The 13,584-nt window shown below is 42.5% G+C and overlaps 1 protein-coding gene across 1 annotated transcript; it reads left to right on the forward strand.

Moving 5' to 3' along the window:
* The first annotated feature begins 449 nt into the window (after window positions 1–449).
* Window positions 450–10,309, forward strand: LOC132344302 (uncharacterized). The gene is made up of 2 exons (XM_059883706.1): window positions 450–3,399; window positions 7,599–10,309. The coding sequence occupies exons 1-2, from the start codon at window positions 2,457–2,459 to the stop codon at window positions 7,724–7,726; spliced, it is 1,071 nt and encodes a 356-aa protein (XP_059739689.1). The 5' UTR covers window positions 450–2,456; the 3' UTR covers window positions 7,727–10,309.
* Window positions 10,310–13,584: the final 3,275 nt, after the last annotated feature.

The following is a 13,584-nucleotide window of genomic DNA, read 5'->3' on the forward strand; positions in this document are numbered from 1 at the left end:
AAGAATCTATAACCCAGAAGATAAGACATTTAAAATTACTCAGAACAAAAAGAAACAAGAATGGAAAAGAATAAAGAAAGCATATGTGCCGGGAGCCAGCACGGGAGTTCCCACCCATGACAAGGTCATGCGGGAGAGCCCTGACGGGCAAGGCGAGTCAGGGCTCGAGGGCCCCCCCTGGATCTGCCTGAGCATCTACCACAAAACCAGAATCTGTCTGTTTTACTATTTTATGACTTTTACAACTCCTCTGACATTTACAGGGGGCTATCCCTGACCACCTTTCTCTGAAGAAAATTAACTTAGAGCTCTAGTTAATAAGTCTCCTGGGCATAATAGGAGTGTTTCCATTCAAACCCCTCTGATGGCTTTCTAGCTTGCCTGACAGGTTTGTTCAGACTCCTGCAGCTACGCATACAATTGTTTACAGCCTCCCAACTGTGAGAGGCATGGGAAGCTTAAGATATTCAAATAATATAGAGCCTCTCAGAGAGTTAGAAATTGTTAGAATAGAACTAGTAGAAGATTTCGTTGTTGAGCCAATGCTTGTTGCCAAGTTTCCACATCCCCTGTATTGTGTCCTTGAAAATGTATTAATTAATACAGTTGGTATATAGAAAAAATAAGTAGTGGCCTTGGTGTTGAGAGGGTAACAGGCAGGAAGGCCAGGGGTCTCCAAATAGAGGAAATAGCCTGCAAGTGTCAGACATTTTTATCTCTCTTAAGCGGCAGGAGGAAACAAACTAGCAATATTTTTTCCTTCTCTATACAAATTTAAAGGGAGGTTTCTCTTAAAATACTGTGTTGCCATAATGACACCCGGTTTCACCTGAAGTTAGCTATTCTCGAGCCTAGAGATAACCAATGCCTTTTTCTTATGGAAATGTTTGTCTTAAGCTATGCTAATGTACTATGCCTTTACCCCAAACTCTGTCTCCAAGTCAGTTCCGCCTTTGGCCCAGAACCTACTTGACAAACCAGTATGGATATTGTTCCCCTAATCTATGTAAATGAAACTATTTGTATGGTGGTCTGCCCTTCTTCAAGATTGAAGTTAATCATTTTATGGCCCAGGATAAACCATTTGGTGCCAAGATTATCCCAAAATGCATCTTATGGGTGAGGGGCCTGGTGCCATTCTGAATTTTAAGACATTCCTTTCTTTCATTAACAGACTGCTAGTGACTATATAACATACAGCTAAAGACTAGCAAGGGGGTACTCTTTCTGCCTCCTTCTGATGCCTATGTCAGAAGCTTTCTCTATCTCCTTTATACTTCAATAAAACTTTATTACACAAAAGCTCTGAGCGATCAAGCCTCGTCTCTGGCCCCGGATTGAATTCTTCTCCTCCGGGGGCCAAGAATCCTGGTGTATTCGCGTGATTCAACAACAACCTTTCATCTTGGGGGCTCGTCCGGGATCCTTCAGGACAAGGTAAGGATGCTTGGAGCTTTAGTTCTTTGTTCTCTTAGCGAACACGTTTTCTGCTGTGCTTTACTAACTCTACCGTGTGCTTGTGTGAATGAATGGCATGCCCTGCGTGAAACAAGTAAGGAGCCCTGCTCTGCAGTTCCACGGTGATCTCATACAGCTTATGGCAGAAACCTGTCGGGGCGTTATACCGACCTGCCAATGCCAAGAGGCACCCAGTGTCTCCTTCGGGAACCGACCAGAAATGGGCAAAGCGTGTGGACCGAACTCTTCTTTCTCGGTCAAACTTTTCGGTCTCTTTGACCATTTCATAACTCCTTGGGAATTAGAAGTACTAACCTAATCTATCGGATCATAGACTTTCAAGGGACTTGTGATCTATACTGTTATTGTATACTGTGGCTTAGGTCCCAAACTTGGATTGGTAGTCAAGAAAGTGTCTAGCCTCGCTAAGAATCGAAAGTTCGGAAGCTAGATGGAGCTCTAGCTCCCAGAACATCTCTGAGGTTAAAGGTTACTCAGATTGGGACTGCGATGGGTTTTTTTTTCTTGGTAACGCCGGCTCTTAGTGGATCAGAGGAGGCTGTTATACTGGTGTGGTGATGCTTGGAAAGAACATCTCAGTTTTATGTTCGCGTCGGTCTTATTGTGGTCAGGAAATACTCAGGGTCATGCACAGGCACTCAGGTGACGAATGTTTCCCACAATGGTCTTAGCTTGGGAGGCATTCCGGAAGGTTACTCTGATTCACCCCGGGTGACATCAGAGGCAAACAAGGTTAAGGGTGAAGAGCTGGACGTCAAGTAGGGATGCTATCAAGTCTACCCCTGGTACATCCCCACCCCATCTCGGTGGTAGAACCAGGAGGGACGAGTACAGCGCCTGCGTCGGTAAGGGACAGACTAAGTCCGACCAGGAAGGAAAAGCTTTTGGTGTAACGTCTGTCTACACCCCCATCTAGAGCAGGGAGGGATGCCTCCGGTAGAAAAAATGGTGCTGGTCTAATTTTTTCTCTCTTACAGATGGGAGCTAACAATTCCAGCGTCACTCCTTTGAACTGTATCCTGAAAAACTGGGATAGATTTGATCCCCAGGGCTTAAAGAAGACACACCTGGTCTTCCTATGTGATACTGCATGGCCATGGTATCCATTGGAGGACGGCGAATGGTGGCCAGTTGGAGGGTCTCTGAAGTACAATACTGTTCTACAATTAGACCGGTTCTGTAAGGAACAAGGGAAATGGGTAGAAGTAGCATATGTGTTGCCCTTTTTCTCTCTGCGAAATATGCCAGACTTATGTCCTAAGGGTATAGATTTGGGCGTGAAACCTTCAGCTCCCCACTATCCTCTTACTTTGCCCCTGTACCTGGGACTCCAGACTGGGATTCAAACTGCCCACATGGAGGTCCAAACAACTCCTGTCTCAGTACGACCTCAGACTACTCTGGTTTCAGTAGAAACTCAGACCATCGAAGTAAGCGATGAGATTCAAACTGCCCACATGGAGGTCCAAACAACTCCTGTCTCAGTACGACCTCAAACTACTCTGGTTTCAGTAGAAACTCAGACCATCGAAATAAGCGATGAGATGGAGGACAGGAGACAAAGAGAAGAGGAAAAACAGGTTTCTCCAATCTATCCCTGGGATCATATGCGCAGAGCAGCCAGAGAGACTGAGAAACAGCCACACAAGCTGTTGCCTCTTTATGAAACACCCACCGGGAGAAATAATCAGTCTGTGAGAGATAATAAGCCTTTTTCTTATCAAGAAATACAAAGAATCAAGGAGGATCTGGGAGACTATTTAGAGGACCCAGAAAAATACATTAGAGCTTTTAAAGGTGTTACTCTGCATTATGACCTCACTTGGAAGGATGTGATGTATATCTTGGGACAAACGCTGACTCCTGAGTCAAAGACTCGAGTTTTGGGAAAAGCGGTTGCTTATGGAGATGAGTGGCTTGGTAATGAATCAGTAGGGAAGAGGGAGAACGAGATGGCGGCCTTCCCCACTGGGAATCAGGCGGTCCCAACTATAGAACCAGACTGGGACTACAACACAGCTAAAGGAAGATGGGATCAGAGTCATTTTGTTAGATGTATTCTTGAGGGACTTAGGCGGGCGCGTTCTAAGCCTTTAAACTATGGCAAATTGGCAGATATAGAACAGGAGGAGAAAGAAGCTCCTGGTAAATTCCTAGATAGACTGAGAGAAGGCCTTCGCAGATTCACTGAGATTGATCCCGAAAGTGAAGAGGGAAAAGTGATCTTAAACGATAGATTTCTCACTCAGTCGGCTCCAGATATCCGCCGTAAGCTATTAAAACAGGCGTATGGACCAAATCAGTCTTTAGATACTCTGTTACAACTGGCTCAGACAGTCTATTATGGTAGGGAATATGAGGAAAAGAAAGAAAGGCAAAAAAAGACAAAGGAAAAGGCGGAAGCCTTTGCCATGGCTATGAAAAAACGTTCTTAAACAGCCTGAGAAAAATGCCCAGAGGGGCCCAGGTGAAAAGGCATGGGCTTGCTTCTACTGTGGAAAGGAGGGGCACCTCAAGCGGGATTGCCCTCAGGCATCTAAGCCGCCCCCGGCTCCATGTCCGGTCTGCAAAGGACCACACTGGAAGAGAGACTGCCCCCAGAGCGTAGGTCTCCCGGGTCGGACTCTCAAGACAATCAGGACTGAAGGTGCCCGGGGGTCCCCACACAAGCTCCGGTCCTAATTACACCTGAGGAACCCCGAGTATTAATAGTTGTGGGGGGCCAATCCGTCGATTTCCTTTTAGATACTGGGGCAACTTATTCTGTGCTTACTGAAGCCCCTGGCCCACTTTCTTCCCGATCCGCTTCCGTAATGGGACTGTCTGGACGAGCCAAAAGGTATTATTTCAGTTATTCTTTATCTTGCAACTGGGATTCTGTGCTGTTTTCACACGAGTTTCTGATCGTGCCAGAATCTCCCTCACCCCTTTTGGGAAGGGATATACTGAGCAAGGTCCATGCTTCTGTTTTCATGAATATGGAGCCCTCCCTTTCTCTCCCTTTAGTTGAACAAAATGTAAATCCTAGAGTATGGGCTGATGGAAAATCTGTGGGTCGAGCACAAAATGCTATTCCTGTAGTTGTTAAGCTCAAAGACCCACACGTATTTCCACATAAGAAGCAGTATCCACTGAAACCTGAAGTTAAGGAAGGGTTAAAACCCATCATCGAAAATTTAAAGGAGCAGGGACTATTAATTCCCTGTAACAGTCCTTGCAACACTCCTATTTTGGGTATAAAGAAATCGAATGGTAAATGGAGACTAGTTCAAGATATACGAATAATAAATGAGGCTGTAGTTCCTTTACACCCCGTGGTGCCTAATCCTTATACTCTATTGTCTGAAATTCCTGAACGGGCCAAATATTTCTCAGTAATTGATTTAAAAGATGCCTTCTATTCAGTGCCTTTGGCGGAAGAAAGTCAATTCCTATTTGCCTTTGAAGACCCTACGCAGCCAGCTTCTCAGTTAACCTGGACAGTTTTGCCCCAGGGATTTCGTGACAGTCCTCACTTATTAGGACAAAGTTTGTCACGGGATTTACAAAACTTTAATAGCTCTGAAGCAGTGGTGTTACAATATGTAGATGATATTTTGCTCTGTGCTGAGACAGAGGAAGCTTGTTCGCGAGCCTCAGAAGATTTCTTAAACTTTCTGGCAGACTGTGGTTACAAGGCATCAAGAGAAAAGGCTCAGCTTTGTCAACAATCGGTTAGATATCTGGGCCTAATCATATCAGAAGGGACTAGGGCCATAGGCCCTGAGAGAATTAAACCTATACTAAATCACCCCCTACCTATGACTTTAAGACAATTGAGAGGATTTTGGGGAATCACAGGTTACTGTTGCATTTGGATTCCGGGTTATGGGAAACTTGCCCGGCCTTTATATAAACTTATAGCTGAAACTCAGCAGGCCCAAACTGACAAACTGGTTTGGTCTCCAGAAACTCAAAAGGCTTTTAAGGTTCTTCAGACTGCTCTCCTGCAAGCTCCAGCTCTGAGCTTGCCCACAGGGTCAGAATTTAATTTGTTTGTCACTGAAAGAAAAGGTGTGGCATTGGGAGTTTTGACACAACCCCGAGGGCCTCACCAGCAACCTATTGCTTATCTAAGCAGAGAATTAGATGTAGTTTCACGTGGGTGGCCCCACTGCCTAAGAGTAATTGGGGCAGCGGCTTTATTAGCACCTGAAGCTTTAAAAATAATTAATGGACGAAACCTTACTGTACTGACTTCTCATGATGTGAGTAGAATCTTAAATTCTAAGGTTAATATTTGGATGACAGACAGTAGGCTTCTTAAGTATCAGTCATTGTTGTTAGAAGGACCAGTAACTAAGCTTAAAGTTTGTGGAAATTTAAATCCTGCCACTTTCCTTCCTGAGAAGGAAAATGAAACACCCAATCACCATTGTTCTCAATTCCTAACTTTAAACTATGCAGCTTAGGAGGATCTAAAGGATATCCCATTAGACACCCTGACATGGAAATATTTACAGATGGCAGTTCTTTTGTTCAGGATGGAGAGCTTAAAGCAGGTTATGCCGTGGTGACTGCTGAACAGGTTTTAGAAGCAAAATCTCTCCCCCAGGGAACCAGTGCTCAGTTAGCGGAGCTTGTGGCCCTGACCCGAGCTCTAGAGTTAAGCAAAGGGCAGTGGGTAAATATCTACACAGATTCTAAGTATGCTTATTTGACTTTACATGCTCATGCTGCAATATGGAAAGAGAGACACTTTAAAACAGCAACAGGAGAACCTATTAAGCATTTCAGAGAGATTGAGAGACTTTTAACTGCTATATATTGTCCTAAAGAAGTAGCTGTTATGCACTGCAAAGGGCACAGCAGGGATGGGAGTAAAATAGCCAAAGGTAATCATCTGGCTGACTGTCAAGCCAGAAAAGCTGCACTTTACAAAACCCCTTCACTACAGACGCCTTTGATCTGGACAGGTCCTGTGGAACAGGAAAGACCACAATATACTGAGGAAGAATTAGAAAGATATGAGAAACGAGGAGCAAAGATTACTGATAAAGGATGGTTACAGTCCGAGGATGGACGATTAATAATTCCTGAAAATGCTCAGTGGAAAATTCTTAAGGGTTTACATCAGAGTTTTCATTTGGGTGCCGAGAGTACTTACCAAATGGTTTCTCGTTTGTTTGAAGGTAAAAATGTAATGAAAACTTTAAAGAATATTATCAAAAGGTGTGAGATTTGTCAAAAAAATAACCCGAAGACTGAAAAGCTAGCAAAATCTGGATTACAACGAAGTGGGAAGTATCCTGGAGAGGATTGGGAAATTGATTTTACTCATATGCCAAAAGCTAATGGATATTCTTGCTTACAAGTTTGGGTAGATACCTTTACTGGATGGATTGAGGCTTTTCCCTGTCGTAGTGAACAGGCTAAGGAGGTTATAAAGATTTTAATTCATGAAATTATCCCCAGGTTTGGGCTGCCACGGAGCCTTCAGAGTGACAATGGCTCCGCCTTTAAAGCTGCTGTAACTCAGCGGGTATCTAAAGCTCTAGGAATAGAATATCACTTACACTGTTCCTGGAGACCCCAATCCTCCGGAAAAGTTGAAAAAGCTAATGACATTATCAAAAGACATCTGCGCAAATTAACTCAAGAGACGCAGGACAAATGGATTAAAGTCCTACCCATAGCTTTAATGAGGGCTCAAACTACCCCCAAAAAGGAGGGACTGTCCCCCTTTGAATGTATTTATGTAAGGCCTTTCTTACGCACAGACATTGTTATAGACCCTGAAGCCTTGGAATTAACTAATTATGTAACTCAGCTCTTAGCTTTTCAACAGACATTAACAGAACTCCGGGAGACGACTCCTGACCCAGCCTCCGAGTAAAGCAGGCCTCTATTTGAGCCAGGAACCGAGGTCCTCATAAAAACATTGGGATCTGGGGGGCCATCCCTCGAGCCTCTCTGGGAAGGTCCTCACCAGGTTATTCTTTCCTCTCCCACAGCTGTCAAAGTGCCAGGAATTGATTCGTGGGTACATCATACTCGAGTTAAGAGGTGGCACCCTGACCAAAATTAAGTGACTTCATTTTATGTCTTTACTTTCTATGCTCTGACTTTGTACCTTTTAGATGGGCCTGATAACCTATGTGAGCTTACTTCTGCTGACTCCAAATATCCTGAGTCTGCCGTTGGATCCTCAAGACAATGTCTTCCTGTCCTGGGCTCACTCCTATGCTGCATTCCACAATCGGTCTAACTGCTGGGTCTGCGGAGCGCTCCCCTCTTTGTCAGTGGAAGGCTTCCCATGGTGGACATCCCCACTTCAAGGAAAAGACTTTCTCCAAGTCTGTGAATACCTTCGACAACAATCACATGCGATGCCTCTTCTTCATCTGATGACATCTACCAACCCTAAAATGGCCTGGTGCAACACTTTGTACTCTAACTATGGACATAATGTGACTTTTAATTTTGATTATACATTGTCTCGGTTCAATGACTATTTTGCTACATATAAGGTAAATAGGTCTAGATCTAATGGTTTTTTACCTGACGTTTATCAAATATGGGATGAGGTTACATGGCTAACTCCTGAAAAAGGACGTTTAATATCTACTGCCTCTATATGCTGGGAACAAACAGAGCTGTCCCCAAAAGTTAGCCAACAACTTAATTACAATGATTGGAAACAAGTGGGATATTTGTCTCAGGAAACATGCAGTGTAATCATTCCCGTGTTTTCCAATCCCAGTTCAGGTTCTCCCTTTGTCTGGCCAGGCACGAATTGGGACTGGATATCTCAGTCGCGCTGGCTTGCTCCAAACGGGACTTATTGGATATGTGGCTCTTACCTATGGGCATGGCTTCCCCCTGGTTGGGTAGGGAGATGCACCCTGGGTCTAGCCTTTACTCATGGCTTTATATTTTCAGAGCTTCCAGAAAAGCCTGCTAATTTACCCCACCTTAGAACTTGGTGGGCAAGGTCTGTATTTTATTGGTATGATTATTTGGCTGCAGCGTTTGTTCCCTCTTTGGGAACTACAGATGTTATGTTACGAGTGGATGCTTTGACTAATTTTACTCAACAGGCATTACAAGATTCTCAAAAGGCTATTTCAGCTCTTAATGCTGAACAAGCACAAATTAGAAAGGTGGTTTTACAAAACAGATTGGCTCTAGATATTCTGACAGCTGCACAAGGAGGAACTTGTGCCATTATTCATACCCAGTGCTGTACATATATACCTGATATGAGCACGAATGTTACTCATTTTACTAACCACATGAACAAGATGATTAGGGCCATGGACACTCCTGAAGCCTCAATTGCTTCACTTTGGAAAACGTTAACTAACTCCCCATGGTGGACAACTATCTTAATTACAATAATTCTGGTTGTTTTGTTCTTGCTGTTTGCTCCCTGCATCTGTAATTGTATAACTGGATTTGTTTCTAGCCGCATGAAAGCTTTTAAGTTACAAATGGTTGCTCAAACTCCTGCTACTATGTAGCTTCCTCCAGCTACTATTTGGGGCCCCTGGATCAGATATCCTCAATATGAGGATTAGGAGAATATGTTGCCTCACCAATTTAGGGACAACGCCCCTTGTCAGCTCGGAAGTAGTTATGGAATGAAAACGACGCCCCTTTTCCCTAGGCAACATAATTCTCCTAAAAGAAAAGGGGGGAATGAGAGGGTAACAGGCAGGAAGGCCAGGGGTCTCCAAATAGAGGAAATAGCCTGCAAGTGTCAGACATTTTTATCTCTCTTAAGCGGCAGGAGGAAACAAACTAGCAATATTTTTTCCTTCTCTATACAAATTTAAAGGGAGGTTTCTCTTAAAATACTGTGTTGCCATAATGACACCCGGTTTCACCTGAAGTTAGCTATTCTCGAGCCTAGAGATAACCAATGCCTTTTTCTTATGGAAATGTTTGTCTTAAGCTATGCTAATGTACTATGCCTCTACCCCAAACTCTGTCTCCAAGTCGGTTCCGCCTCTTGGCCCAGAACCTACTTGACAAACCAGTATGGATATTGTTCCCCTAATCTATGTAAATGAAACTATTTGTATGGTGGTCTGCCCTTCTTCAAGATTGAAGTTAATCATTTTATGGCCCAGGATAAACCATTTGGTGCCAAGATTATCCCAAAATGCATCTTATGGGTGAGGGGCCTGGTGCCATTCTGAATTTTAAGACATTCCTTTCTTTCATTAACAGACTGCCAGTGACTATATAACATCCAGCTAAAGACTAGCAGGGGGGTACTCTTTCTGCCTCCTTCTGATGCCTATGTCAGAAGCTTTCTCTATCTCCTTTATACTTCAATAAAACTTTATTACACAAAAGCTCTGAGCGATCAAACCTCGTATCTGGCCCCGGATTGAATTCTTCTCCTCCGGGGGCCAAGAATCCTGGTGTATTTGCATGATTCAACAACAACCTTTCAGTGTTAACAACTTTAGACCCTTAATGTAATAAATTATTTCCTTTGTTGTGAGCCCACGGCACCTTTGCCCTATAGGAATGCAACTTTATCTAACACCTTTGGAGGATGGTGCCAAACTTTAAAATAATTACTCTTAGAGAAAATAAGTCTTATGGTTGACAAACCTTTATCAGAGTCATAAAATGTTAACAGGCCTTCTGGCCAGAAGATGATGTAAATCATCTAAAGCATTTATATATGATAAGTTTACAGAAAAGAAAGCCTGGTCTTGATAAGGATCAAAGACTGCTGACTTTGCATGATTTTACACCCCCTATTATCCTCTATGCACAACTTAAGGTATATAAGCTCCCTTTGAAAATAAAGCTATGGGCCTTGCTCACCGAAGCTTGGTCTCCCCATGTCGTTCTTTCTCTTTCCTTTTCCTTTTCAGGCTGATTCTCTGGAGTGCAGGGGCCCTCTGCGTTCACTTTCCTGCCTGGGCTTCTAAGACCCACTCGAGAAGGTGCCTAAGGTGGGGCACCTTCAGCTATTCGAGAGGGTGCCTGCTGCCTACATGAACAGAGCAAGTCCCGTGCTGGGGCTTTATTGGCTTTCTGCATAAACCAAGGAATATCAGCCTCTTTTCTCTCCTCTATTTTCTTAACTTCAAAATTATTTCCTTATCTCTTTCTCTATTTCTCTCAGTTGCAGACGCCGTCCTCCCGAGGGAATACCTGGATCCAACCGGGGCTAGACCCTGGTACCTATGGACTTATGGGAGACAAAAGATACAATATCCACATTATGTGAATTCCAAAAGGAGAAGGAAAAGAGAACAGGATAGAAAGTGTATTTGAAGAAATAGTAGCCAAAACTTTCCCAAACCTGAAGAAGACATTCAATCCATGAAGCCAAAAGGATGCCAAATAGATTGAACCTGAATAAGGTTACACTGAATACTTTATAATTAAAATTTAAGATTCAAAGATAAAGAAATAATTTGAAAGCAACAAGAGGAAAGAAATAAGTACATACAAAGGAACACCTATAAGACTATCAGTAGATTTTATGACAAATGTTTCAAGTCAGGAGAAAATGAGATGATATATCCAAAATATTAGAAAAATAACCAATCAAGTATTCTAAGCTTGTCAATGCATTTTGCCAAAGAAGACATACAGATAGCTGACAAACACATGAAAAGATGATCAACATCACTCATTATCAGAGAAATGCAAATCAAAACCACAATGAGGTGCAATCTCACACTGGTCAGAATGGCTGCTATCAAAAAGTCTACAAATAATAAATGCTAGAGAGGGTGTGGAGAAAAGGGAACCCTTTTACACTTTTGGTGGGAATGCAAACTAGTACAGCCACTCTGGAGAACAGTGTGGATATTCCTTAAAAAACTGGAAATAGAACTGTCATATGACCCAGCAATCCCATTGCTGGGCATACATACTGAGGAAACCAGAATTGAAAGAGACACGTGTACCCCAATGTTCATCACAGCACTGTTTATAGTGGCTGGGACATGGAAGTAACCTAGATGTCCATTGGCAGATGAATGAATAAGAAAGTTGTGGTATATATACACAATAGAATATTACTCAGCTATTAAAAGAATGCATTTGAATCAGTTCTAATGAGGTATATGAAGAGTGAAGTAAGTCATAAAAACACCAATACAGTATATTAACACATATATATGGAATTTAGAAAGATGGTAATGGCAACCCTATATGCGAGCTAGTAAAAGAGACACAGATATAGAAAACAGACTTTTGGACTCTGTGGGAGAAGGTGAGGGTGGAATGATTTGAGAGAATAGCATTGAAATATATATGCTACCATATGTGAAATAGATGACCAGTCCAAGTTTGAAGCATGAAACAGGGCATTCAAAGTCAGTCCACTGGGACCACCCAAAGGGATGGAATGGGGAGGGAAGCAGGCAGGGATTTCGAGATGGGAGATACATACACCTGTGGCTGATTCAAGTTAATGTATGGCAAAAACCACTACAATATTGTAAAGTAATTAGCCTCCAATTATAATAAATACACTAATTTTAAAAAACACAGATAGACTAAGAGTTACGGGATGGAAAAAGATACTTCAAGCAAATGTTAACCAAAAATAAAGGGGAGGTATCTACTCTAATATCAGACATAATATACTTTAAAAATTGTAAAAAGGGACAAAGAAAGTCATATAATGGTAAAGGAACAATACATCAAGAAGATATAACAATTGTAAATGTTTATGCACCAAATCAAGCACCTACATATACAATGCAGAAGCTAACAGAGTCAAAAGAATAAATAAACACTAATACAGTGATAGTTAGGAACTTTAATACCCCATTCTTAACAATGGATAGATCATCCAGACAGAATCAATAAAGAGACAGCAAATTTGAAAAACACTATAGACCAAAAAATATTTGCAGATATACATAGAACAATCCACCAGACAACAGCAGCATACACATTCTTCTGAAGTTGGTATGGAATATTTTCTAGCATAAACAACATGTTAAGCTACAAAACAATTATTAGCAAATTCATGAAAATTGGAATCATACCAAATGTCTTCCCTGACCATAATGGTATGATACCAGAAATCAATAACAGGATCATTAATACCAAGTTTTCACACATTCTTCCAAAAAATAGAAGAAAAGAGAATGCTGCTCAATTCATTCTATAAGGACAGTATTATTCTGATATCAAAACCATCAAAAAGTAAAACTACAGACCAATTTCCTTTTGAATGTAGACACAAATTATCAACAAAACACTAACACATCAAATACAGCAGCAATATAAAAAGATTATATATTATAATTCTGTGGGACTTATTCCTGGATTTCATGGTTGGTTCCAACTATGAAAATCAGTTAATGTAATATACCATATTATTGGGCTTTCCTGGTGGCTCAGACGGTAAAGAATCTGCCTGCAATGCAGGAGACTTGGATTCAATCCCTGGGTTGGGAAGATGCCCTGGAGGAGGGCATGGCAACCCACTCCAGTATTCTTGCCTGGAGAATCCCATGGACAGAGAAGCCTGGTAGGCTACAGTCCATGGAGTCTCAAAGAGTCAGACATGACTGATTGACTAAGAACAAACACCATCAGTTTAGTTCAGTCGCTCAGTCGTATCCGAATCTTTGCGACCCCATGAATCACAGCATGCCAGGCCTCCCTGTCCATCACCAACTCCCGGAGTTCAGTCAGACTCACATCCATCGAGTCAGTGATGCCATCCAGCCATCTCATCCTCTGTCGTCCCCTTCTCCTCCTGCCCCCAATCCCTCCCAGCATCAGAGTTTGTTCCAATGAGTCAACTCTTCACATGAGGTGGCCAAAGTACTGAAGTTTCAGCTTTAGCATCATTCCCTCCAAAGAAATCCCAGGGCTGATCTCCTTCAGAATGGACTGGTTGGATCTCCTTATAGTCCAAGGGACTCTCAAGAGCCTTCTCCAACACCACAGTTCAAAAGCATCAATTCTTCAGCGCTCAGCCTTCTTCACAGTCCAACTCTCACATCCATACATGACCACAGGAAAAACCATAGCCTTGACTAGACGGGCCTTTATTGGCTAATTAATGTCTCTGCTTTTGAATATGCTATCTAGGTTGGACATAACTTTCATTCCAAGGAGTAAGCG

The sequence above is a fragment of the Bos taurus genome, chromosome X (genome assembly GCF_002263795.3).
Source record: "Bos taurus isolate L1 Dominette 01449 registration number 42190680 breed Hereford chromosome X, ARS-UCD2.0, whole genome shotgun sequence".
Lineage (NCBI taxonomy): Eukaryota > Metazoa > Chordata > Mammalia > Artiodactyla > Bovidae > Bos > Bos taurus.

What these genes read in the sequence shown, in the direction of transcription:
- LOC132344302 (XM_059883706.1), top strand. Translation starts at nt 2,457, where the DNA reads ATGGGAGCTAACAATTCCAGCGTCACTCCTTTGAACTGTATCCTGAAA. An exon ending in TTATGGAGATGAGTGGCTTG is followed by an intron (nt 3,400 to 7,598) that starts GTAATGAATCAG and finishes TGTACCTTTTAG; the next exon opens with ATGGGCCTGATAACCTATGT.